Genomic DNA, 20,000 nt, shown 5'->3' with positions numbered 1-20,000 from the left:
CTCTACTCAACAAGCACTTCTTCCCGTGACTGGCACAAAGGGAGCTAGTGTGTCACGTGCCTACTGCGGTGCCTGGAACACGGTGAGTATTAAACAAATGTCAGAACTTTTCTCAATTCCTGATTCCTTCTTTTAAAGATCCCTGTCCATGGGCTGGCCTGTAGTCACTGCTTGAGCCGACCACATTCCATACTGAAAATCCTGGTTCACATCCTGGCGACTCTGCTTTTCATCTAGTTTCTTGCTAGTGCACAGAGGCAGCAGATAATAACTCAAGTAATTGGTTCCCTGTCACCCACATGTGAGACCTGGGTTGAGTTCTGAGCTCCTAGCTCAGCAGGGATTAGGGTAGTAAACCTATGCACAAAAGCTCTGTCTGTGTCTCTTTGCCTTCAGAATCCTTGTCTATAGTACAATTGTGTTGTGACTTGGGCAACTTTTTATTGAGTGTAACTTGTGTAACTCTTATATATAGGGTCACAGCTATAAATTAAGCGTCTACTGAACATGCTAACAATTTGGGTGGAGAATCCAGTAATCACATGAAAATTTAGAACCACTATTTATTTAGTGGCCGTATGTACCAGTCACTATGATGAGGACTTTGAAAATGTTGTCTCCTCTTATCCTTACAAAAATCCCATGTGCTGGGGCCAGCGTTATGGCGCAGTAGGTTAAGCCACTGCTTGCAATGCCGGCATCCTCTATCAGAGTGCTGGTTTGAGTCCTGGCTGCTCTGTTTCAGATCCAGTTCCTTAATAATGTATGTGGGAAATCAACAGAAGATGGACCAAGTGCCTGGGCCCCTGCCATTCAAATGAGAGACCCAGATGGAGTTAGGCTCCTGGTTTCAGCCTGACCCAGCACCGGCTGTTATGGCTATTTGGGGAATGAACCAGGAGATGGAAGACCTTTCTCCCTCTGTCTCTACTTCTCTCTGTAACTCTTTTTTTTTTTTTAAGATTGATTGATTTAGGCCGGTGCCGCGGCTCACTAGGCTAATCCTCCGCCTTGCGGCGCCAGCACACCGGGTTCTAGTCCCAGTCGGGGCGCCGGATTCTGTCCCGGTTGCCCCTCTTCCAGGCCAGCCCTCTGCTGTGGCCAGGGAGTGCAGTGGAGGATGGCCCAAGTCCTTGGGCCCTGCACCCCATGGGAGACCAGGATAAGTACCTGGCTCCTGCCTTCGGATCAGCACGGTGCGCCGGCCGCGGCGGCCATTGGAGGGTGAACCAACGGCAAAAAGGAAGACCTTTCTCTCTGTCTCTCTCTCTCACTGTCCACTCTGCCTGTCAAAAAAAAAATTTAAAAAAAAAATTAAAAAAAAGATTGATTTATTTGAAAGGCAGAGTTACAGAGAGGCAGAGGCAGAGGCGGGGAGAGAGAGAGGTCTTTCATCTGCTGGCTCCCTTCCCAGATGACCGCAATAGCCGGAGCTCTGCTGATCCAAAGCCAGGAGCCAGGAGCTTTTTCTGGGTCTCCAATGCAGGTGCAGGGGCCCAAAGACTTGGGCCATCTTCTACTTCTCTCCCGGCCATAGCAGAGAGCTGGATGGGAAGTGGAGCAGCCAGGACTCGAACCAGTGCCCAAATGGGATGCTGGCACTGCAGGCGGTGGTTTTACCCACTATGCCACAATGTCAGCCCCAACGCTGTCTTCCAAATAAATAACATAAATCTTTAAAAAACAAAAACTAAAAAAAGTAAGAACATCCATTACAGTGTTTAATATTACCCCCCTCTATTGAAAAAGCAATGGTGCCGGAGCCGCGGCTCACTAGGCTAATCCGCCTGTGGCGCCAGTACTCTGGGTTCTAGTCCCGGTTGGGGCACCGGATTCTGTCCCAGTTGCTCCTCTTCCAGTCCAGCTCCCTGCTGTGGCCTGGGAGTGCAGTGGAGGATGGCCCAAGTGCTTGGGCTCTGCACCCCATGGGAGACCAGAAGGAAGCACCTGGCTCCTGGCTTCAGATCTGAGCAGCGCGCCGGCCGTAACAGCCATCTGGGGGGTGAACCAAGGGAAGGAAGACCTTTCTCTCTGTCTCTCTCACTGTCTAACTCTGCCTATCAAAAAAATAAAATAAAATAAAATAAAATAAAATAAAATAAAATAAAATAAAATAGCAATGGCATTTAGAGAGGCTAACTGATGTGACCATAGATACAGGCAAACTGATGTGACCAGACACAGATAATCAATGACAACTGTTATCTGGAACCCCCAGTCCTCTGATTTTGAATTAAAATTCTTCTTTAACAGGCAGCACTTACAGAATTGCTACCACATGCTGCCAGATTTGGAGCTGGAGGTGCCCCTTTCACTACTGCCTGGGAGACACTGGCTCCGCAGCAGGGGGCTGGCTCTGAGGTCAGCAGTTAGCTCGGATTTCTGCCCAGCAGCTGCAGGGGGATCGGAAAGGAAGGGAGCGGATTGTCGCCTGCTTGCCAGCAGTGCTCTCTGTTAACCCACCCGGAAGCAGAGCAAGAGGAGGCGCCAGGCCCCGTCTCTAGTCAGGCTTTTCTCTAGGGATGCAATTATTATCTCCTTGTCTTGACTTTTACATAATTTGGTCCGGCCCTGTGGAAGAGCTCTTTTATTTGCATTGGTTTTTACCAACTAAATTAGTGGCCTTTTAGAAGGAATGGTAACCACTACTGAGCTCTAGTGCTATTGAATCAACACTGAGTATTTAAAAATCTGGAAGTTCCAGGACTTTTAATGAGCCAGGTATTACGTATAGCTCATATCCAGATAATGCTTGCATTAATTTGAAATTCTGTCCCAAATGTGGCCTTTGGCTAATTGCTGTTGCTGCTTTTTTAATTATTAAAGTAAAACTGTGGTCAAAATTCTTTTTTTAACTTTTATTTAGTAGATATAAATTTCCAAAGTACAGTTTATGGATTACAATGGCTTCCCCGCCCCCATCACTTCCCACCCACCCACAACCCTCCCATCTCCCGCTCCCTCTCCCATTCCATTCACATCAAGATTCATTTTCGATTATCTTTATATACAGAAGATCGGGCCAGCGCCGCGGCTCACTAGGCTAATCCTCCTCCTAGCGGCGCCAGCACACCGGGTTCTAGTCCCGGTCGGGGCGCCGGATTCTGTCCCGGTTGCCCCTCTTCCAGGCCAGCTCTCTGCTGTGGCCAGGGAGTGCAGTGGAGGATGGCCCAGGTGCTTGGGCCCTGCACCCCATGGGAGACCAGGAAAAGCACCTGGCTCCTGGCTCCTGCCTTCGGATCAGCGCGGCGCGCCAGCCACAGAGCGCTGGCTGTGGCGGCCATTGGAGGGTGAACCAACGGCAAAGGAAGACCTTTCTCTCTGTCTCTCTCTCTCACTGTCCACTCTGCCTGTCAAAAAATAAAAAAATAAAAAATATATATATACAGAAGATCAATTTAGTTTATATTAAGTAAATATTTCATCAGCTTGCCCCCACACAGAACACAAATTGCCAAATACTGTTTGAGCACTAATCATATCATTAATTCACATTGAACTACACATTAGGGACAGAGATCCTACATGGGGAGTAAGTGCACAGTGACTCCTGTTATTGACTCAACAAATTGACACTCTTGTTTAAGGTGTCAGCAATCTCCCCAGGCTCTAGTCATGAGTTGCCAAGGCCATGGAAGCCCCCTGAGCTTGCCGACTTTGATCTTATTTTGACAAGGCCATGGTCAAAGTGGAAGTTCTCTCCTCCCTTCAGAAAAAGGTACCTCCTTCTTTCATGTTCTTTGACGGCCCATTCTTTCCACTGGGATCTCACTTGCAGAGATCTTTCATTTAGGTTTTTTGTTTGTTTGTTTGTTTGTTTTGTTTTGTTTTTTGTTTTGTTTTGCCAGAGTGTCTTGGCTTTCAAGGCCTAAGATACCCTCGTGGGCTCTTCAGCCAGATCCGAATGCCTCAAGGGCCGATTCCGAGGCCAGAGTGCTGTTTAGGACATCTGCCATTCTGTGAGTCTGCTGTGTATCCCGCTTCCCATGTTGAATCGGTCTCTCCCTTTTTAATTCTATCAGTTAGTATTAGCAGACACTAATCTTGTTTGTGTGATCCCTTTGACTCTTAGTCCTATCAGTGTGATCAATTGTGACCTGAAATTGATCACTTGGACTAGTGAGAAGGCATTGGTACATGCAACCTTGATGGGATTGTATTGGAGTCCCCGGCACATTTCTAACTCCACCACTTGGGGCAAGTCCGATTGAGCATGTCCCAAATTGTACATCCCCTCCCTGTCTTATTCCCACTCTTATATTTAACAGAGATCACTTTTCAGTTAACTTTAGGTCAAAATTCTTTTCTAAAAACTCCTTCGTCCTTAATTTTAATGAATATGCCACCAAAACGCATGCCTGTTTCATTTACGAGCCTTTGGACATGTGTACGCAGTGTGTAAATTACAGCCCAGACTCCCTTCCGAGTACAGACTTGTCAGGGAGTACACTCCCATAATCCTCGTAGCATTCCCGTGCAGTGGGTTCTGTCGGCAGCCGTGCTGGACAGATTTCTCTAATGTACAGAAGCGACTGATAGCACGCTGGGGACGAAGCGTGACCCCTGAGCCTCATGCTCTTCCACTCTGGCCTTAGCAATCACCAAGAACTTTCCAACTCACGCTGTGCTCACAGTTCTGAAGGGAGCTGAAATACATGGTTGTCAGGATGCATAGGCAAAAAAACTGGAACCTTTAAATGAAGTTTTCTTCAAAAAGGAAGTTCAACTAGTGAGTAGGTAGAGAAACTCTCATATGTTGTTGTTGGGAAAGTAAAATGAAACACACACTTTGGTTGAGAGTTTGTCAGGTGACTGGTGCTGTAGCGCAGTGGGTTAATGCCCTGGCCTGAAGCACCAGCATCCCATATGGGCGCCACTTCGAGCTGTTCCACTTCCAATCCAGCTCTTTGCTATGGCCTGGGCCCCCGCACCCATGTGGGAGACCCAGAAGAAGCTCCTGGCTCCTGGCTTCGGATAGGCACAGCTCCTGCTGTCGCGGCCAATTGGGGAGTGAACCAGCAGATGTAAGATTCTCTCTCTCTCTCTGCCTTTCCTCTCTCTGTGTAACTTTGACTTTCAAATAAATAAATAAATAAATCTTAAAAAAAGAAAGAGTTTGTCAGGAGGCCAGCGCTGTGGCACAGCAGGTTAAAACCCTGGCCTGAAGCGCCAGCATCCCATACGGGTGCCAGTTCAAGTCCTGGCTGCTCCTCTTCCAATCCAGCTCTCTGCTATGGCCTGGGAAAGCAGTAGAAGATGGCCAAAGTGCTTGGGCCCCTGCACCCATGTGGGAGACCCAGAAGAAGCTCCTGGCTCCTGGCTTCGGATCGGCACAACTCCGGCTGTTGCAGCCAACTGGGGAGTGAACCAGTGGAAGGAAAACCTTTCTCTGTCTCTCCCTCTCACTGTCTGTAACTCTACCTCTCAAATACATAAATAAAAAAATCTAAAAAAAAAAAAAACTCACAGAACAGTGATTTTTTTACTGAATTAATGCCATTTAAACTCTCATATTCCCTACTACATAGATTTTTTTTTTTCAATGAGTATGTTCAGATATTTAAGCCACCAAGAGAGTGGTGCAGTGGTATAGTAAGTTAAGTGTCCGCCTGTGGTGCTGGCATCCCATATGGGTGCCGGTTCAAGTCCTGGCTTCTCCATTTCTGATCCAAATCCCTGCTAATGGACTGGAAAAGCAGTGGAAGATGTTCCACTTGTTTGGGCCCCTGTACTCATGTAAAAGACCTGGAGGAAGCTCCTGACTTCGGATCAGCACAGCTCTGGCCATTGTGCCATTTGGGGAGTGAACCAGCAGATGGAAGATCTCTCTCTCTCTCTCTGTCTCTCTCTTTCTCTCCTCCTTTCTGTCTGTAACTCTGCCTCTCAAATAAATAAATAAATCTTAAAAAAAAACACGCAAATAGGCAAGATGGTGTAATATAATTTGTGGAGATGTGGGTGTTGCCCAGTGAGAAACTAATTCAAAGGAGTTGAAAACATTTTCTCTTCCTTTCTTATAATCTAAAATATTTTTGGCACCTTCTGCTCTCCTTATTCAATTATTTTTCTGTGTGAATCTTCACTCTAAGGTAACACTAGCAACTGTCTTTAAGAACACTGAATTCGGGGCTGGTGTTGCGGCACAGTAGGTTGAACACACTACCTGTAACACTGGCATCCCATGTTAGTGCTGGTTCCTCCAGGCTGCTCCCTTTCTGATCCAGCTCCCTGAAAGTGCACCTGGGAAATCAGTGGAGGATGGCCCCAGTGTTAGGGCCCCTGCCACCCATGTGGGAGATCCAGATGAAGTTTCTGGCTCCTGGCTTTGAGCTGGCCCAGCTCTGACTATTGTGGTCATTTGGAGCTTGAACCAGCAGATGAAAGATTCTCTTTCTCTCTCTTTCCTTCCCTCCCTCCCTCTATCCCTCCCTTCTTATCTCTCTGTAACTCTGCCTTTCAAATAAATAAAAGTAAATCTACACAAACCAAAAAGAGAATGCTGAGTTCTAACATAGATTGGTTTTTAGTTGCCAAGGTCTACTAGTACTACATAGTGCTGCTGACATGCACATGAGGGCCACCAGGGGGCAGCAAGTATAAGCCACATTTAAATTTGCCTCCATAAAGGTTGATGTCATCACATTCCTATTCCAAACAAGATTTCTCAAATGTAAACAATTTAAATAGCTCAGGGATGTAAAATAACTTATGCACAGATCTTTCTCCTTTAATGTAATGATGAAAAGGCTCATCAGGCTGAAGAGCAAAATAGACTTGGTTCTAGCTCTAGCTCTTTTACTAACATGTAATTTGGAGCAATCTAAAACTTGCCTCTGGTCCACTCTATGATGTATAGATTTACATAAAATTATTCTTAATGTTCTTTCCAATTCTGAAATTCTATGGTTTTTAAATATTTATTTATTTATTTGAAGGCAGAATTATAGAGAGGCAGAGAAATAAAGAAAGAAGCCTTCCATCTGTTGATTCACTCCCCAGATGGCCTTAACGGCCGGAGCTGGGAGGATCCAAAGCCAGGAGACTGGATCTTCTTCCAGGTCTCCCATGCGAGTGCAGGGGCCCAAGGACTTGGGCCATCTTCTACTGCTTTCCCAGGCCATAGCAGAGAGCTGGATTGGAAGTGGAGCAGCCAGGCCTCAAATGGGTACCCATGTAGGATGCCAGCATTGCAGGTGATGTCTTTACCTGCTACACCACAGTGCTGGCCCCTATTTAACTTCTTAAAAAAAAAAAAAAAAAAACTGGGATGGGCATTGTTATGACAGCATCCCATAACAGAATGCTGTTTTGAGCCATAGCTGCTCTACTTCTGGTCCAGTTTCCTGGTAATATACCTGAGAAGGCATGGAAGATGGCCCAGGTATCTAGGCCTCTGCCTACCACATGGGAGACCTAGATGGGGTTCCAATTGCCTGCCTTTGGTCTGGTTGCCGTTTGGAGAGTGAACCAGTGGATGGAAGATCTCTCTGTGTCTCCTTTTCTCTGTTGCTCTGCCTTTCAAATTAATTAATTAATTAATTATTTTTAAAAAGTCTCATTAATAAAATAACATGCATATAACCTGGTGATAATAGTGGTGGCAACATTTTCTGGAATAACATCTTGTACTTTAAGCCATTAATGCGAATTGTTTTTATTTAAAAAAAAATATCAGACAGTCAAGTTGTTTTCACAGTTTTCCTTTTAAACCACTACATATGTGAACTCAATAGTAGTTACTCCATCAACATTCTAAAATCATGAAGGTTATACAATTTTTAAAAAATGGTTGGTTTGAAGGCCCAAGGAAATAGTGGGTTTGATTAGATGAAAGGACACGTTAGACCAAACTACCGCCATGACTCCATTGTGCAAGTGCTGCCAGCTTCTGAATATGGCTGATTTTGATAGGCTCATTGAGTTTAGAATTATTCTTTGAGATCATTCAAGGGTCTTCCTTAGGAATACCCATCACAATAACCCAGATTCCATCCATGCCTTCATTGTCAGTGAAACTCTCTTCTGGATAGAATTTTTTACAAGCACCCATGATAACACTGTCCACATATAAAGGGAAAACAGAAACTGCTTCTGAGCCCAGACAGGCCTTGGGATGGCATTTATACCACCACCCACACAGTGTACCGTCTTCCACTCCCTTAACCCTCATTTAGGACACCTGCCTTCCAGCATGCCTAAGGAAGGAAGAACTAGGCCTGGCTGGCCGTGGGTGCGAGGGCTGAAGGCAAGTCCTTCTCTGGCACAGCACACCAGGATGGCCGCAAGCCAGAGGTGGAAGGATGCTGTAGGCCTGCTCTAGACTGCCGGACCTGGCAGCTCATGAGCTGCCTCCCGCCCCTGGAGCCAGTCAGCTTCCTCCCCAGACAGTCCTAGATCCACAAACTCAAGTCAGTGCCCAAGTTACCAGCAGGAGGTGATACCATCTTCATTCCAACCAGTTTGCTAGAGTAAGAGCAATGTGATGTCTCAGAGCAACAACTTCAGAAATTGCCCAGTCTGTTTTAATGAGATGAGCCCTTTAGACATGAGTGAAAGACTGCCTAGATTCAGATCATGACTACTCGGGAGTCTATGCCTCAGTAGCCTCATCTGTAAAGTGGGCATAGCATAGCCCACATTTGCTGGCTGTTTGAAGAAGTAATACTTGGAAAGCTATTATAACTATTACTGAAACTTAGAACACTAGGATTTAATTTCTAATGTTTGGTTTTCTCCAGTGATTTTCCAGCGAGGTGTTCCTAAGATTTTCACACCGAGATGCTTACTGATAACTCGAAGTGCTTACTGATAACTCGCTGTGCACACTGACAGATCATTTGACCTCCTTTTCTTATCTGAGGTCTTCATGCTCCAGCTATGATAAACGCCCTCAGAGGGTCTCGATGGATGTTGGGAAAAGAACAAACCGAGGACATCAGCAAGTCGATCGCCCAGACACTCTCGGTCCTCACATCTCCTGGGGCTCATGATTTCTCAGCAGCGGCGTGTGGTGCACGTGAAACGCAACTGGCCCTGCACCCAGGGCTACACTGCAGAGCCCCATTCCATTGGTTGCAGATAGTTTTGAAGATATCTCTGCGCATAGCACATCCTTTCCTGTGATGGTTACGACCTCTGCCAGCACTCGGCCGAAACAAAGGCCCGATTAGAAAAATCGCGCGTTTCTTTTGTACACAGTGGCTGTCAGCGTCCGCGTGTCCGCCAGTCCTCCGGCGGGCAGAGAGCGTCCTCAGAGCAGCAGCAGCGAGCCCAGCGGCAGCTCGCCCTGGCCCAGCCGGCGGCCCCGCTCCAGGCCGCGGCCCTTGTTCTCGGCCTTGACCCGCACGGCCAGGCGGCGCACCTGCTCCTCCGTGAGGCCGTCGAAGCAGAAGTCCTGGTCCAGGGCGCCCTTGCGGCTGCGGCCCAGCACGGCGCGGCGCGGCTTGCGCGCGGAGCCCGGCGCCTGCAGGACCAGGCTGACGCGGCAGCAGACGGCGCGGGGCTCGGGGCCGCCCCCGGCCGGGCCCTCGGCGCGGAGCAACCGGACGCGGAGGCGCCCGCTGCCCGGACAGTACTCGGCGGCCAGGCGCAGCGCGCAGCCGGCGCGTCCCAGAGCCACGGTGCCCTCGGCCTCTAGGCGCTCGGGCCGCGGGCCCGGGGGCGGCGACGGGGACGCGGGGGCCGGGGCCCCGGGGTCGGCGCCGCGCTCCTCGTCCTCGTCCCCGCTGGAAACGGAGCGGGCGCGGTCCAGGCCGGGGCTCCCTCGGACCCGCAGCGCGCGGCTCAGCAGCCCGTGGGGGGCACGCAGGAGGCAGCGGCCGCGGAGCCGCGGGGCGAGCGCCTCCTGGGGCGGGTGGTGGCCGCCGGGGGCTGCGGGGCTGGTGGCGAGCGCCGCGCTCAGCGCTCGCGGGCAGCGCTGGGGCTGGAGCGCGCCGTCTCCTCCTCCCCCTCCTCGACCGCCGCCGCCGTAGGTGTGAGCCCGGCGGCGGAGCGCCGCCGCACCACGGCTGCCGAGGAAGAGCGACTCCTTGCGGCGGATGTGCGGGCTCTCGAGCAGGGCGCAGAAGCCGTAGGCGGTGCGGGCGCGGCGCAGGTGCGGCAGTGAGAGTGCGGCCTGCGAGCGCGGGTCCCAGTCTGTGCGGCCGGCGCTCTCATCAGTCCCTGCCTCCTCGCTCCAAGAATTTCGGAGCGCGGCCAAGGCCAGGCTGGGTTCGAGTCTCGGCGGGATGCAGAACTCAGGGATGCGATCAGGGGTGAGCACGTTCGTGAACGCAGCGGGCGCGCGGGGCCTGCCCAGGCGAGCCCGGCCAGGGAAAAATCCATCTCCGCTCCTCAGGAGACGCTCGGGACTCCAGCGGAGTCGCTCCAGGCACCACATTGGGCGTCAGGTGCAGGATCGGGGTGGGGGGAGTGGGGGCGGCTCTCCGCTGCAGCTGGTTAGCCTGCAAAACACAAGCGCACAGCTGCTGTCAGAGCGAGCCCCACCGGGCGCAGTCGTTTCTGTCCCCCCTCTTACTCCTCGGGGTGTTTCCCCCTGCCTCCCGGGTAAGTGGCAAACTGCACCTCACTTCCCTAGTTTTTCGGTGATTAAAAACCAACCGCCTTTCCCCCCATGCAGTCTCGGCTGCATGTGCACTTTGGGGCTGCTTATTTTAAATGTTCATTTGCTCCGCTGGCCCCGAAGTGCTGGCTTCTTTGATCACTGTGTCCTCGGTGCGGAGAGGCGCTTTGCTTTGTGCGGCCGTTTTCTGAGTTCTTAAGGGAGTTTTGTACTCGAGTCCACAGCGAAAATTAAAATAATGATCATCCCTTGCAGGAAATAAGGATCATCCCTTGAGGCTTATTCTCTCCTTTAAGACGTAAAGAGCCCCTTCCTCCCAGCCCCCACCCCTGGAAGGATTAAGCAAGCGGATGGGTCCCTGGTAAGGTACCTGGGGTTTGGAGCCAGGCGGGTGTCCACAGCGTTCTGCCCGGGGCACCGAGTGGGCGAGACGTGCAGTCTCTGAAATTCAAAGCGCGCGCGGCGGGGTTCAGCACCCGGACCCAAGGACAGCGGGTCCGAGTTTTTATACCCGCTGTGGGCAGCGCGGGCCAATGGGCCAGCCACGGAGCGCTGCCGCCTGGTAACCTGATTCCAGGCCCGCCTCTTTCCCGCTGCCACGTGGCTGGATCAGCGGCAAGGGTCTGGAGCCCTGGTTCTTTATCTTGCAACAGGTGGAGGTGTGGGAAGCTCCGATCAGGTTTCTCTTTCCTTACGGGCAAAAGCGGGTTAAGTTTCGATGGTATCGCGGCATCACTGTGAAGACCACCGCACACAGTGATCGTGAATGCGTGGAAGCACTCTACTCCCTCCAAGAAAAATGAAGACGGAAGTTGGGTTTGTCTCTTAGCTGATACTTTTCCTCAAATCCAGCCCTCCCCATGGCCCATTTTTGGAAGTTCTTGGTTTTGCGCTTTGCAGTCCTGGTGTTAAATGTTTTTTGTTGGGCACTGGTCACTATGGGTTTGGGCAGACCTTAAGGGGTGCTGGAAACTTTGTATCTTGCACTGGGTGGGGTTACAGTGGTGTGATGTATGGTATTTTAAAAAAAAAGTCATCTAGTGTACACTTAAGATAGGGCACTTTATTGTAGGTGTGTTGTGCCTCAGATTAGAAAAATCTCAACCTGCTTCTGAAACCAAGTGCTGATTTTTGCCTGGATGAATATAGTTTCAATGACATCTGTGCTGTTCGACTCATCCTTGGGAGGCCCCCTGACCACATGTGGCCTTTCTAGGCTGTGCCTACCCAACAGACCCTTTTTCTTCCTTTTCGGAACTAACCTGTGTTCATTCTGTAAGAGTTGCTTCCCATTAGTTCAGGCTGAAGGAGATCTGTGGCATTTTGAGCGGAGTTTGGCAGTGTGTTTTTTCCACTTTGGAGACTGTCTTGCAAATTAATTACTTTTCCAAATAATATTCAATGAATTCAGCTGCATTCATGCAAATACGTGTTCAGGACACGGACACACACACACACATATTTTTATCTAGTTTCCAGGACATAAAGGCACTGAGACAGTTGATTTAGTGATGGTCTATAGAACTGTCACAAAACCCTGTACATTCTGATCATCCTTGTTTTATAAATGAGAGACACTTTGAGAGGTTCATTAACTTGTCCAAAATCACAAAATGATGGGAAATAATACCTACTAATGGGTATAAATTGGCTTAGGGGGTAAATAACATAAACTATTTTCCGCTGTGTCTGGAGCATGATAAGTGCTAAATACACAGAAGCAGTATTAATAATAAAATGGAAGGGGCATTGTAGAATATAGTGGTTAAGGAAAAATAGATCTTAAGTCGTATCTCACTTTGATTCCACAATGGTGGCCACTCTGACCTTGAGCAAGTTACTTAGTCTTTCTATAAACCTCAATATCAAATGTAAAAGTGATAATAGTATCCACTTGCAGGTACCATAGTGTTGTCAAGAGCACATCAGAGTTTAGCATAGAGCCTGACAAGCACAATGTCAGATATGAAACTTATTTTTTATTACAGAAGAGAGCAAATGCTCATTAATTCATTTGAGCCAGTATTTTATGAATGCTTCTTGGGTTCCTGCCACCATGCTAGGCAAGTGAATCCAGGATGTACAAGACTGGGTCAGCTATGTACATCCATCAGAAAAGGGATGAAATGGTGAGATGAGATAGCAAAGACGCTATTGAATGCTATTTATATATATTCTCTGGGAGAAGTATTAGTGGGTCCCTGGGTTTTACTTGCCCTGTAGTAGCTACTTCTAAGTCTTGGTATCTCTAGCCAGGGCTAAATCTATGGGGGCATGATTACCTAATTATATATTCAAGGGTCATATGCCTGTGCTCTCAGTTTTTCTCAGGAGACAAGCTGCTGTTGGCTCTACAAGTGACATCTCAGAGAGCCTGCAGTTCCAAAGAGGACAGATCAGAGCTCACGATCAGAGAATTTGGGTAAGAAGTTAAGCAAATTTATTTAACATGTTTGAGTCCAAGGTGTAAAGTGGGGTTAATAATACCTACCACATAAAATTGTTCTAAGAGTCAAAAAGATATGTGTGAAAATGATTGTCAAAGTGTAAGTGCCAGTTAACAGCTGTTATTATTGTTATGTATGTTTGCTTGGTCAAAGATTAGCTGATGCACACACAGATTCATTCAACAACATTTCTCTGTCCAGCCAACCAAAGCAAATTTGTTTTGTTTTGCCAACAGTTCATCTTCAGTAACACCTTAGAAGCATTTCCTGTGGAAGACTTCTTGCAAACAGGAGAGATGTGTCCTTACGTGACTGGTTCCCTGTGACCACGTTAAGCCTTATGTTTTACTTAACACGGAAGTGTGAGCCGTCCAGTACTTGGGAGGATAGTTCAACAGGGTCAGGCCAAGTACCTGGACACGGAAATATCCGCAGAGGAAGACTGTGGCCATTCGAGCTCACAGCGTGAGCCACAGAACATCCGGTCATGGAGCTGGAAAACAATTCAGTGAAGCAGACATAAACAGGGCCCATATGGGAGAGACCAGAGGTATGCACAGAGTGAAAAGAAACGAACACTTTAAAGCAGACTCACACACCTGTGTATAGAAGGCTGCATTTCAAGGAAAGGAAGAAGAGGTTATGACCAATAAAATGCAAGTATTCTGGCTTATACAGAGATTTCAACAACTGAAGTATGGAAGACTACAAAGAATATAAACCAGGGAGTCCGGGCAGGGCTTTTAACTCAGACCAGTCAGTAACTGATGGGGCTTTATTCTCTCTGGCACCCAGTTCTGTCTGTCAAGTGGGGGGTTTGGATTACCCAGATGATCTAAAGCAGCCTTCTGGCTCTGAATTGTGCAGTCTATTCTTGTGCTTGCTCCAGGTTGACCTGGCTCCATTTTTACACAGGCCATGGTGCTGTGGCTTATGTTAGCTTCCCCCTACATTTCCTGCTGTCTTTTTCTGCCCAAACTCTTTTTTTCCTCCAGAAACTCCAGGGTTGGGAAATGGAGTGCAAGGTAGTTTGAAGTTAGAATTTCCTTACTTTTAAAGAGTTGTTCATTAGTAAAGTCCTCTAATTTTGACTTTTGTTGTAGCAGAAGTATTTCACTCATCTGTGTTTATTACTCAGTCCCTCATTGTAGTTTAATTTTTAACTGCCTTTGTTAGCCTTCCTGTTCTTAAACTGGAATGAAGGGAAGAACTTTAAGCATGAGAATGTTCATATTTTCTTCAGATAACCTGTGCATGCAAATTGTTTCTGGCATAGTGCCAGAAAGTGTACTGGGGTGCTACTGGTGTTTCTTGACACTATAGCTTGTTTCAAATTGGGATTGGGAATTTCTGACTTCTTAATGAAATAAGATTTGAGGCATTATTGTATGCATCTAATACCAATCTCTCAATACATGCTAATAGTGGAAAATACTGAAATTCAAAAACTATATTATAGTAACAGCACTGTACTTTTTTTTCTTTAAAGATTTCTATATTTATTTGAAAGGCAGAGTGACAGAAGGAGAAGCAGACATCTGCCATCTGCTGGTTCACTCCCCAAATGGCTGCAAACAGACAAGTCTGGACCAGGCGGAAGCCAAGAACTCCATCCTGGTCTGCTCTGTGGGCGGAAGAGACCCCAGCACTTGGGCCATCATCTGCTGCCTTCCTAAACTCATTAGCAGGGAGCTGGATTGGAAGTGGGGCAGTCAGGACTGGAAGCAGCACTGATACAGATGCCAGCCAGCATCCTAAGCTTAATCCACTGTACCACAATGCTGTCCCCTGTACTAAAAATTTTTAGCTTACTTTTCTGAGGGATGTTTTATTCTGCCATTATTCAGAGTGATATTTCTGAGAAATAGTAGCCCAGCTGTGATTAAATGTAATTACTGAAAGAGAAAATATGACAGTGCTCGGGGAAGCAATGAACAGTTGCTGTGTGCTTTAGGGTAAGTCATTTAACACTCCTGAGCTTAAGTTTTCTATAGAGTGTGGACAATACCACCTGCATTACTTACCTCACAGGTCTTTTTGTGATCTGTGTAATATGCCTGCGTTGGCATATTGGTAAGATTATTGCTCATGAGGTGGAACTGAAAGATAAAATTCAGGTTAAGTATTCCTAATACAAAATGCTCTGAAATCTGAAACCTTTTGAGTGCCAACATGACAGTCAAAAGACCTTTAGATTAGGTCTTGCAGCATTTCAGTTTTTTGTTAGAGAACTTTGGTGAAGTCTATGTAATTATTTCACTACCCCCCAAATGCCAAAATCTGAAACACTTCTGGTCCCAACCAGTTTTGGATAAAGGATACTCAGCCTGTAAAACGAAATGAGGCATATAAAAAGCACATTTATATATTTATGCTTTCAATTATCACACAGGCATTAATAGAGCTTATGTCTCCCACTAGATGATGCCATCCCACTGCCCAGACCAGGCTATGAGGCCTGTACCATCTCCTGCATGGTTATGGTATTGTTACTCACACATCCTTGCATTGGTTTTCCTTAAGCTTTTTTTTTTTTTTTTCCTGAAGCTTTTACACATGCCTTATTGCGACCAGAAGAGTTTCTTTACACTTGCCTCTGTGCAGAGAAAGTGTGAATGTAAAAGGCTGGGAGATTGCTAGGGAGTATCAGTAGAAATAACTTGGGGACACATTCAAGAGGGAATTCTGAACACTGGCAAGTTCCAGTATTTTTTAAATTTATTTACTTGAAAGTCAGAGTTACACAGAGAGAAGAAGTAGAGAGAGAGAGAGAGAGAGAGAGAAAGAGAGAGAGAGAGAGAGAGAGAGAGAGAGAGAGAGAGAGAAATCCTCCATCCACTGGTTCATTCCCCAGTTTGCTGAAATGGCCAGAGCTGTGCTGATTAGAAGTCAGGAGCCAGGAGCTTCTTCAGGGTCTTCCACGCATGTGTAGGGGCCCAAGGACTTGGACCATCTTCCACTGCTTTCCCAGGCCACAGCGGAGAGCTGGACTGGAAGAGGAACACCTGGGACCCAGTATGTTCTTGAGCAGGTGACTAAGTTGAGGTCAGGTGTGCTTTGGGAAACTAATTCTGATGTCAGCATGAACAAGGCAAATCTGGAGACTGGGAGAACCATCAGGGTGACTGCATGGTATAGGGAAGATATGAGAATTGGAAAAACAGAATAGATAGGTATGGCAGTCAATGCGTTGTGTGTCAAAGTGTCCCCTAACTGGGCGGTGCTGTGGTGTAGTGGTGAAGCCACTGCCTGCAGTGCTGGCATCCCATATGGGTACCGGTTGCAGACCCAGCTGCTCCACTTACAATCTGCTGTGGCCTGGGAAAGCAGTAGAAGACGGCCCTAGTGCTTGGGCCCCTGCATCCATATGGGAGACCCAGAATAAGCTCCTGGATCCTGATTGGTGCAGCTCTTGTTGCTGCCAAGTGGGGAGTGAACCAGCAGATGGAAGATATCTCTCTCTCTCTCTCTCCTCTTTCTGTGCAACTCTTTCGGATAAATAAATCTTTAAAAAAAAAAAAAAGTGCCTCCTAGGTATTTGTGTTAGTGGAAAAACAAATAGTTAAGGATTTCCCCCCCACTGTGGCAGGAGTGAAAGAGGAGGTGGATATTTATAAACCTGTTAATACTCTGGTTCCTTCTTTATTGTGTTTTTCCATCTCCAACACTTTCAGGAAATGTTCTATTTGATCCTGTAGAAGCCGATTTAAACAACAATACAGCCTTTCTCTTTCAGATCTACCCTAGCAAAGCATTTAATAAATCCTGTGTCTATGTTCAGCATTTCTTAGTTTCTGTTTACTGTCGCTCCACAGTTTTTTTGAAACAAATTTTAGAAAAAAATTTCCAGGGGGTGGTTGCATTTCACCACAGTTCCAGGACTTTGCGGGTACACGAGCTGCGCTTTGAATGGCTCGCCGGCCCAGGGACAGTTCCATGCCAGCATAGAAGAAAGTGACATAAATAACGGCTAACCCGCACTCACAGGGGAGAAGGAAAAAAAAAAAAAAAAAAAAAAAAGGGAAGTGCTCTGGTCTGCGAAGTAGCAGCTCTGGAAAGGGCTGAATCCGCAACTACCCCTGAGCAGTCCCCAAACGGTCTTCCATCTGGATGCGGCTCCGCTCCGCCTCCTCACCCCTTAGTAAGGTGTGTGTTCCAGAAGCCGAAGGCCGCGGAGACCTTGCCGCAGGCGGAGGGCAAAGTCGCAGGACAGGAAGCCGGGGTCTCCTTTAGTTTGCTTAGGAGACGCCCAGCGTGGGCAGCCGCGCACGCCGGCTCCGGGCAAGGCTCCCGGGGTGGCCTTCGCTCCGGCAGGGCAGTGACCTCCTCTGGCCCTAGGTCAGCAGTAGGTGACCGAGGGCTCGCAGAGCGGCCCCGTAGATGTCCAGGCGCCTAGGAACGCCTGCGCGCCCTTTTCCTTCCCGAATGTTCTCTGTGTCCTATAGGCCGCCCGGGAACAGCTGCTAAAGCGGGCCCTTAAACCAGCTTCCCCGGGGGCTCCAGCTGGCGGGGCCTGCTGCACCCCCGAGGCCGCGGCGCCCGGCCGGGGCCCACGCACTTCTGGCGCGCCGGCGGCGGCGGCGGCGGCGGCGGCAACGCGCCTGCGCACATTCGGGGTCACGCGCGCGGCGCGGGGGCGGGCTGGCGCCGGAGGGGCTGTCATTCGCGGCTCGGGTCGCCGCCCTTCGCTGCGCCCAGTGGGTTCCGGCTCCTCCTCCTCCCTCCGCCTCAGCCCCACCATGGTGCTGGAGTCGGTGGTCGCGGACCTGCTGAACCGTTTCCTGGGGGACTACGTGGAGAACCTGAACAAGTCGCAGCTGAAGCTGGGGATCTGGGGCGGTGAGTTGAGAGGGGCGCGGCCGGCGGCCGCGGAGGGGCCCACGCCGAGGGCTGCAGCGGGGGTCCGGTGCTCTCCACCCGCCGGGGACTCCAGCTCCGGAGCGTGTCAGGTGCGGGGCGCGGGGCGCGGGGCGCCTCTGTCCGCTTGTGTCTCCCGCAGCTTCCCGGGACTCCCAGGTCGCGGGGAGATGCTGCGGGGTCACGCCCGCGCTGTCCAGATTCCCACCTTCCCTGTCCCTCCGGTCCTGGGGTCCGTGCCTCTGCCTTGCTCTGCCCTGCCCACCTCGGGGGTCCTCCCGTTGCGTTCTGCCCGGCCCCTTTAGCGCCACAGCCTTACCAAAAAAAACCAACACCAAAAAAACCAAAAACCATTTCTGCGTGCGTCTCGGTGGAGTGACCACAGCTTCGTGACCATGGCCCAATAAAGTGGCACCCAGGAAGAAGAAGAGGAAGGTTGCCTCCCTGTTGTCTTCTTGGTAACAGGCACTGCAGGGTTTGAGAGGGGAGAGACGGGAAGAGCCTTCAGAAAGGCGTGCCCGTAGGGATTCCTACTGTTAATGCTTTTAGCTTTTGAAGAAGTCATTTCTTAATACTTTTCTCTTAACGTGAAGAGGCTTTCAGTTTTGTTTTGGAAGGATAGAAATTCAAGCCGTGACCAGCATCATCGTTAATTAGGTGCCTGCTTGGTTGCATGCCCAGGAATTCGTGCCAACGTTTTTTATCCTGGAGATTAAGTGGGGAAAGCTAGACAGTCAGTAGTATGTTTGCTTATCCTGCAAAGAGCTAAATTAGTTGCTTGAATTAACGTGTTAAGGTTTGGGGATATTGGATACTTTCTCACTCTAAAAAAGTTTGGCGGATTTTGTCACCTTTGGAGAGAAACCAAAACAACTGTTTAAATGAATGAAACTGCCTTTAATTGATCAAGCAGTAGTTACATACCTGTGCTGTTCATTAGCGGCCACTAACCACTGTAGCTAGTGAGCACTTGCAGTGTGTGGATCTTTTGAATTGCGATATTCTACAAGCATAAAAAGCACAACGCTTTTGAATACGTTTATTTCTTTTAATGAAATGGGGGAAGTGTAATATTAATAACTTTTGTTGCGATGAGAATATTTGTATTGGGTTAAGTTAAATGTATTATTGAAACCCATTTGCCCTCTTTCTACTGTTTTTTTGGTGTGACTCTTAAACTTTGTAATTATAAAATTTGTAATTATACGCGTGGAGCATGTTTATGTTGAGCCGTACTGTAACAGAACCGTGAATGCTGCCAGGAACTGTGGAGAGGACCCAGGTCCCTGATCATATGATTGGTTCACGGTGGTTTGTCCAACAATGCATAACTTTGTTTACTCTTTCCTCCCACCACTAAATACAATGCAAAAGGAAGGGAAGTGAAGACAGACCTTTACAAATTAAATATCCAGTACCTTTTGGGGAGATCAAGGGTTTCTTTGGAATATTGGCAATGTTACCACATATTCCTTGTGGTCAGTAAATGTATTGAAATATGTGAAAGCCAAGGGTTACCAAATCTGCAATCTGAGAAAGCATTGGGTTTTGGACCTGGTAGGTTGCTGTGTTGGACAAATCATTTACTTTACTCACCTTAGTTTCTTCCTCTTAGTTTATGCTTCGTTAGTTTATTTCCCAGCAGATACTTGGCAAAGTCAGATATTTCTTGCTTGTCACATTGAGAGATGTGTGCTGCTGGTACGTACTGGATAGAGCTAGTGACACCACACTGTAAACGTCCTCGTATGCAGACAGCAGCTCTTTGCAGCAAAGAATTGTTCAGCCTTAAGTGTTAGTTGAGAAACCCTGCTCTAAGGAGAATACTCTTCTGCTTTAAGAGGGGGCCTTCTGGGTGTTGAACCAACTATCATAAGGAGTAAATAAAGGACTTAGGGAGTATGTTGCTCTTATGAAATGTATAACTTGAGAGAGAGAAGTCTTTTTTTTTTTTAAAGATTTATTTATTTATTTATTTGACAGAGTTACAGACAGTGAGAGAGAGAAAAAGAGAGAGAGAGAGAAAGGTCTTCCTTCTGCTGGTTCACCCCCACAAATGGCTGCTACTGCCGGTGCTGTGCCTATCTGAAGCCAGGAGCCAGGTGCTTCCTCTTGGTCTCCCATGCGGGTGCAGG

General features: G+C 48.3%; 2 protein-coding genes and 1 long non-coding RNA gene across 8 annotated transcripts in view; 2 read left to right on the top strand and 1 right to left on the bottom strand.

Moving 5' to 3' along the window:
* Positions 1–7,637: 7,637 nt before the first annotated feature.
* Positions 7,638–11,056, bottom strand: LOC100355644 (C2 calcium-dependent domain-containing protein 4A). Its single transcript, XM_051822346.2, has 2 exons — positions 10,932–11,056; positions 7,638–10,442 (listed from the first exon to the last, which is right to left on the bottom strand). The coding sequence occupies exon 2, from the start codon at positions 10,376–10,378 to the stop codon at positions 9,251–9,253; it is 1,128 nt and encodes a 375-aa protein (XP_051678306.2). The 5' UTR covers positions 10,379–10,442; positions 10,932–11,056; the 3' UTR covers positions 7,638–9,250.
* On the top strand, positions 10,118–16,787 carry LOC103351093 (uncharacterized). 2 transcript variants are annotated; one of them, XR_011380927.1, is made up of 5 exons: positions 10,118–10,253; positions 10,817–10,922; positions 12,883–12,983; positions 13,245–13,558; positions 14,498–16,787. It is a non-coding gene; the product is annotated as an uncharacterized lncRNA (long non-coding RNA). The 2 variants fall into 2 exon arrangements; XR_518882.4 differs by lacking the exons at positions 10,118–10,253; positions 10,817–10,922; positions 14,498–16,787 and adding an exon at positions 11,240–11,377 and having other exon boundaries at positions 13,245–13,382.
* An 831-nt stretch (positions 16,788–17,618) lies between these two features.
* VPS13C (vacuolar protein sorting 13 homolog C) overlaps positions 17,619–20,000 on the top strand; it is a 201,835-nt gene continuing 199,453 nt past the window's right edge. For 4 of the 5 annotated variants that reach the window (XR_007910408.2, XM_051822343.2, XM_051822345.2 and 1 more), the window contains exon 1: positions 17,620–17,847. Coding sequence is in view for 4 of the 5 variants with exons in the window: in XM_051822343.2 (XP_051678303.2) it covers positions 17,748–17,847 (100 nt within the window). In the remaining variant the exon portion in view is untranslated. Of the gene's footprint in view, positions 17,848–20,000 lie in introns of all 5 variants that reach the window. The other variant, XM_051822342.2, reaches the window with a different exon arrangement.

This window comes from Oryctolagus cuniculus, chromosome 12 (assembly GCF_964237555.1).
Source record: "Oryctolagus cuniculus chromosome 12, mOryCun1.1, whole genome shotgun sequence".
Lineage (NCBI taxonomy): Eukaryota > Metazoa > Chordata > Mammalia > Lagomorpha > Leporidae > Oryctolagus > Oryctolagus cuniculus.
The sequence above is the reverse complement of the archived record's forward strand: the minus strand, read 5'-3'. Positions and strand labels throughout refer to the sequence as shown.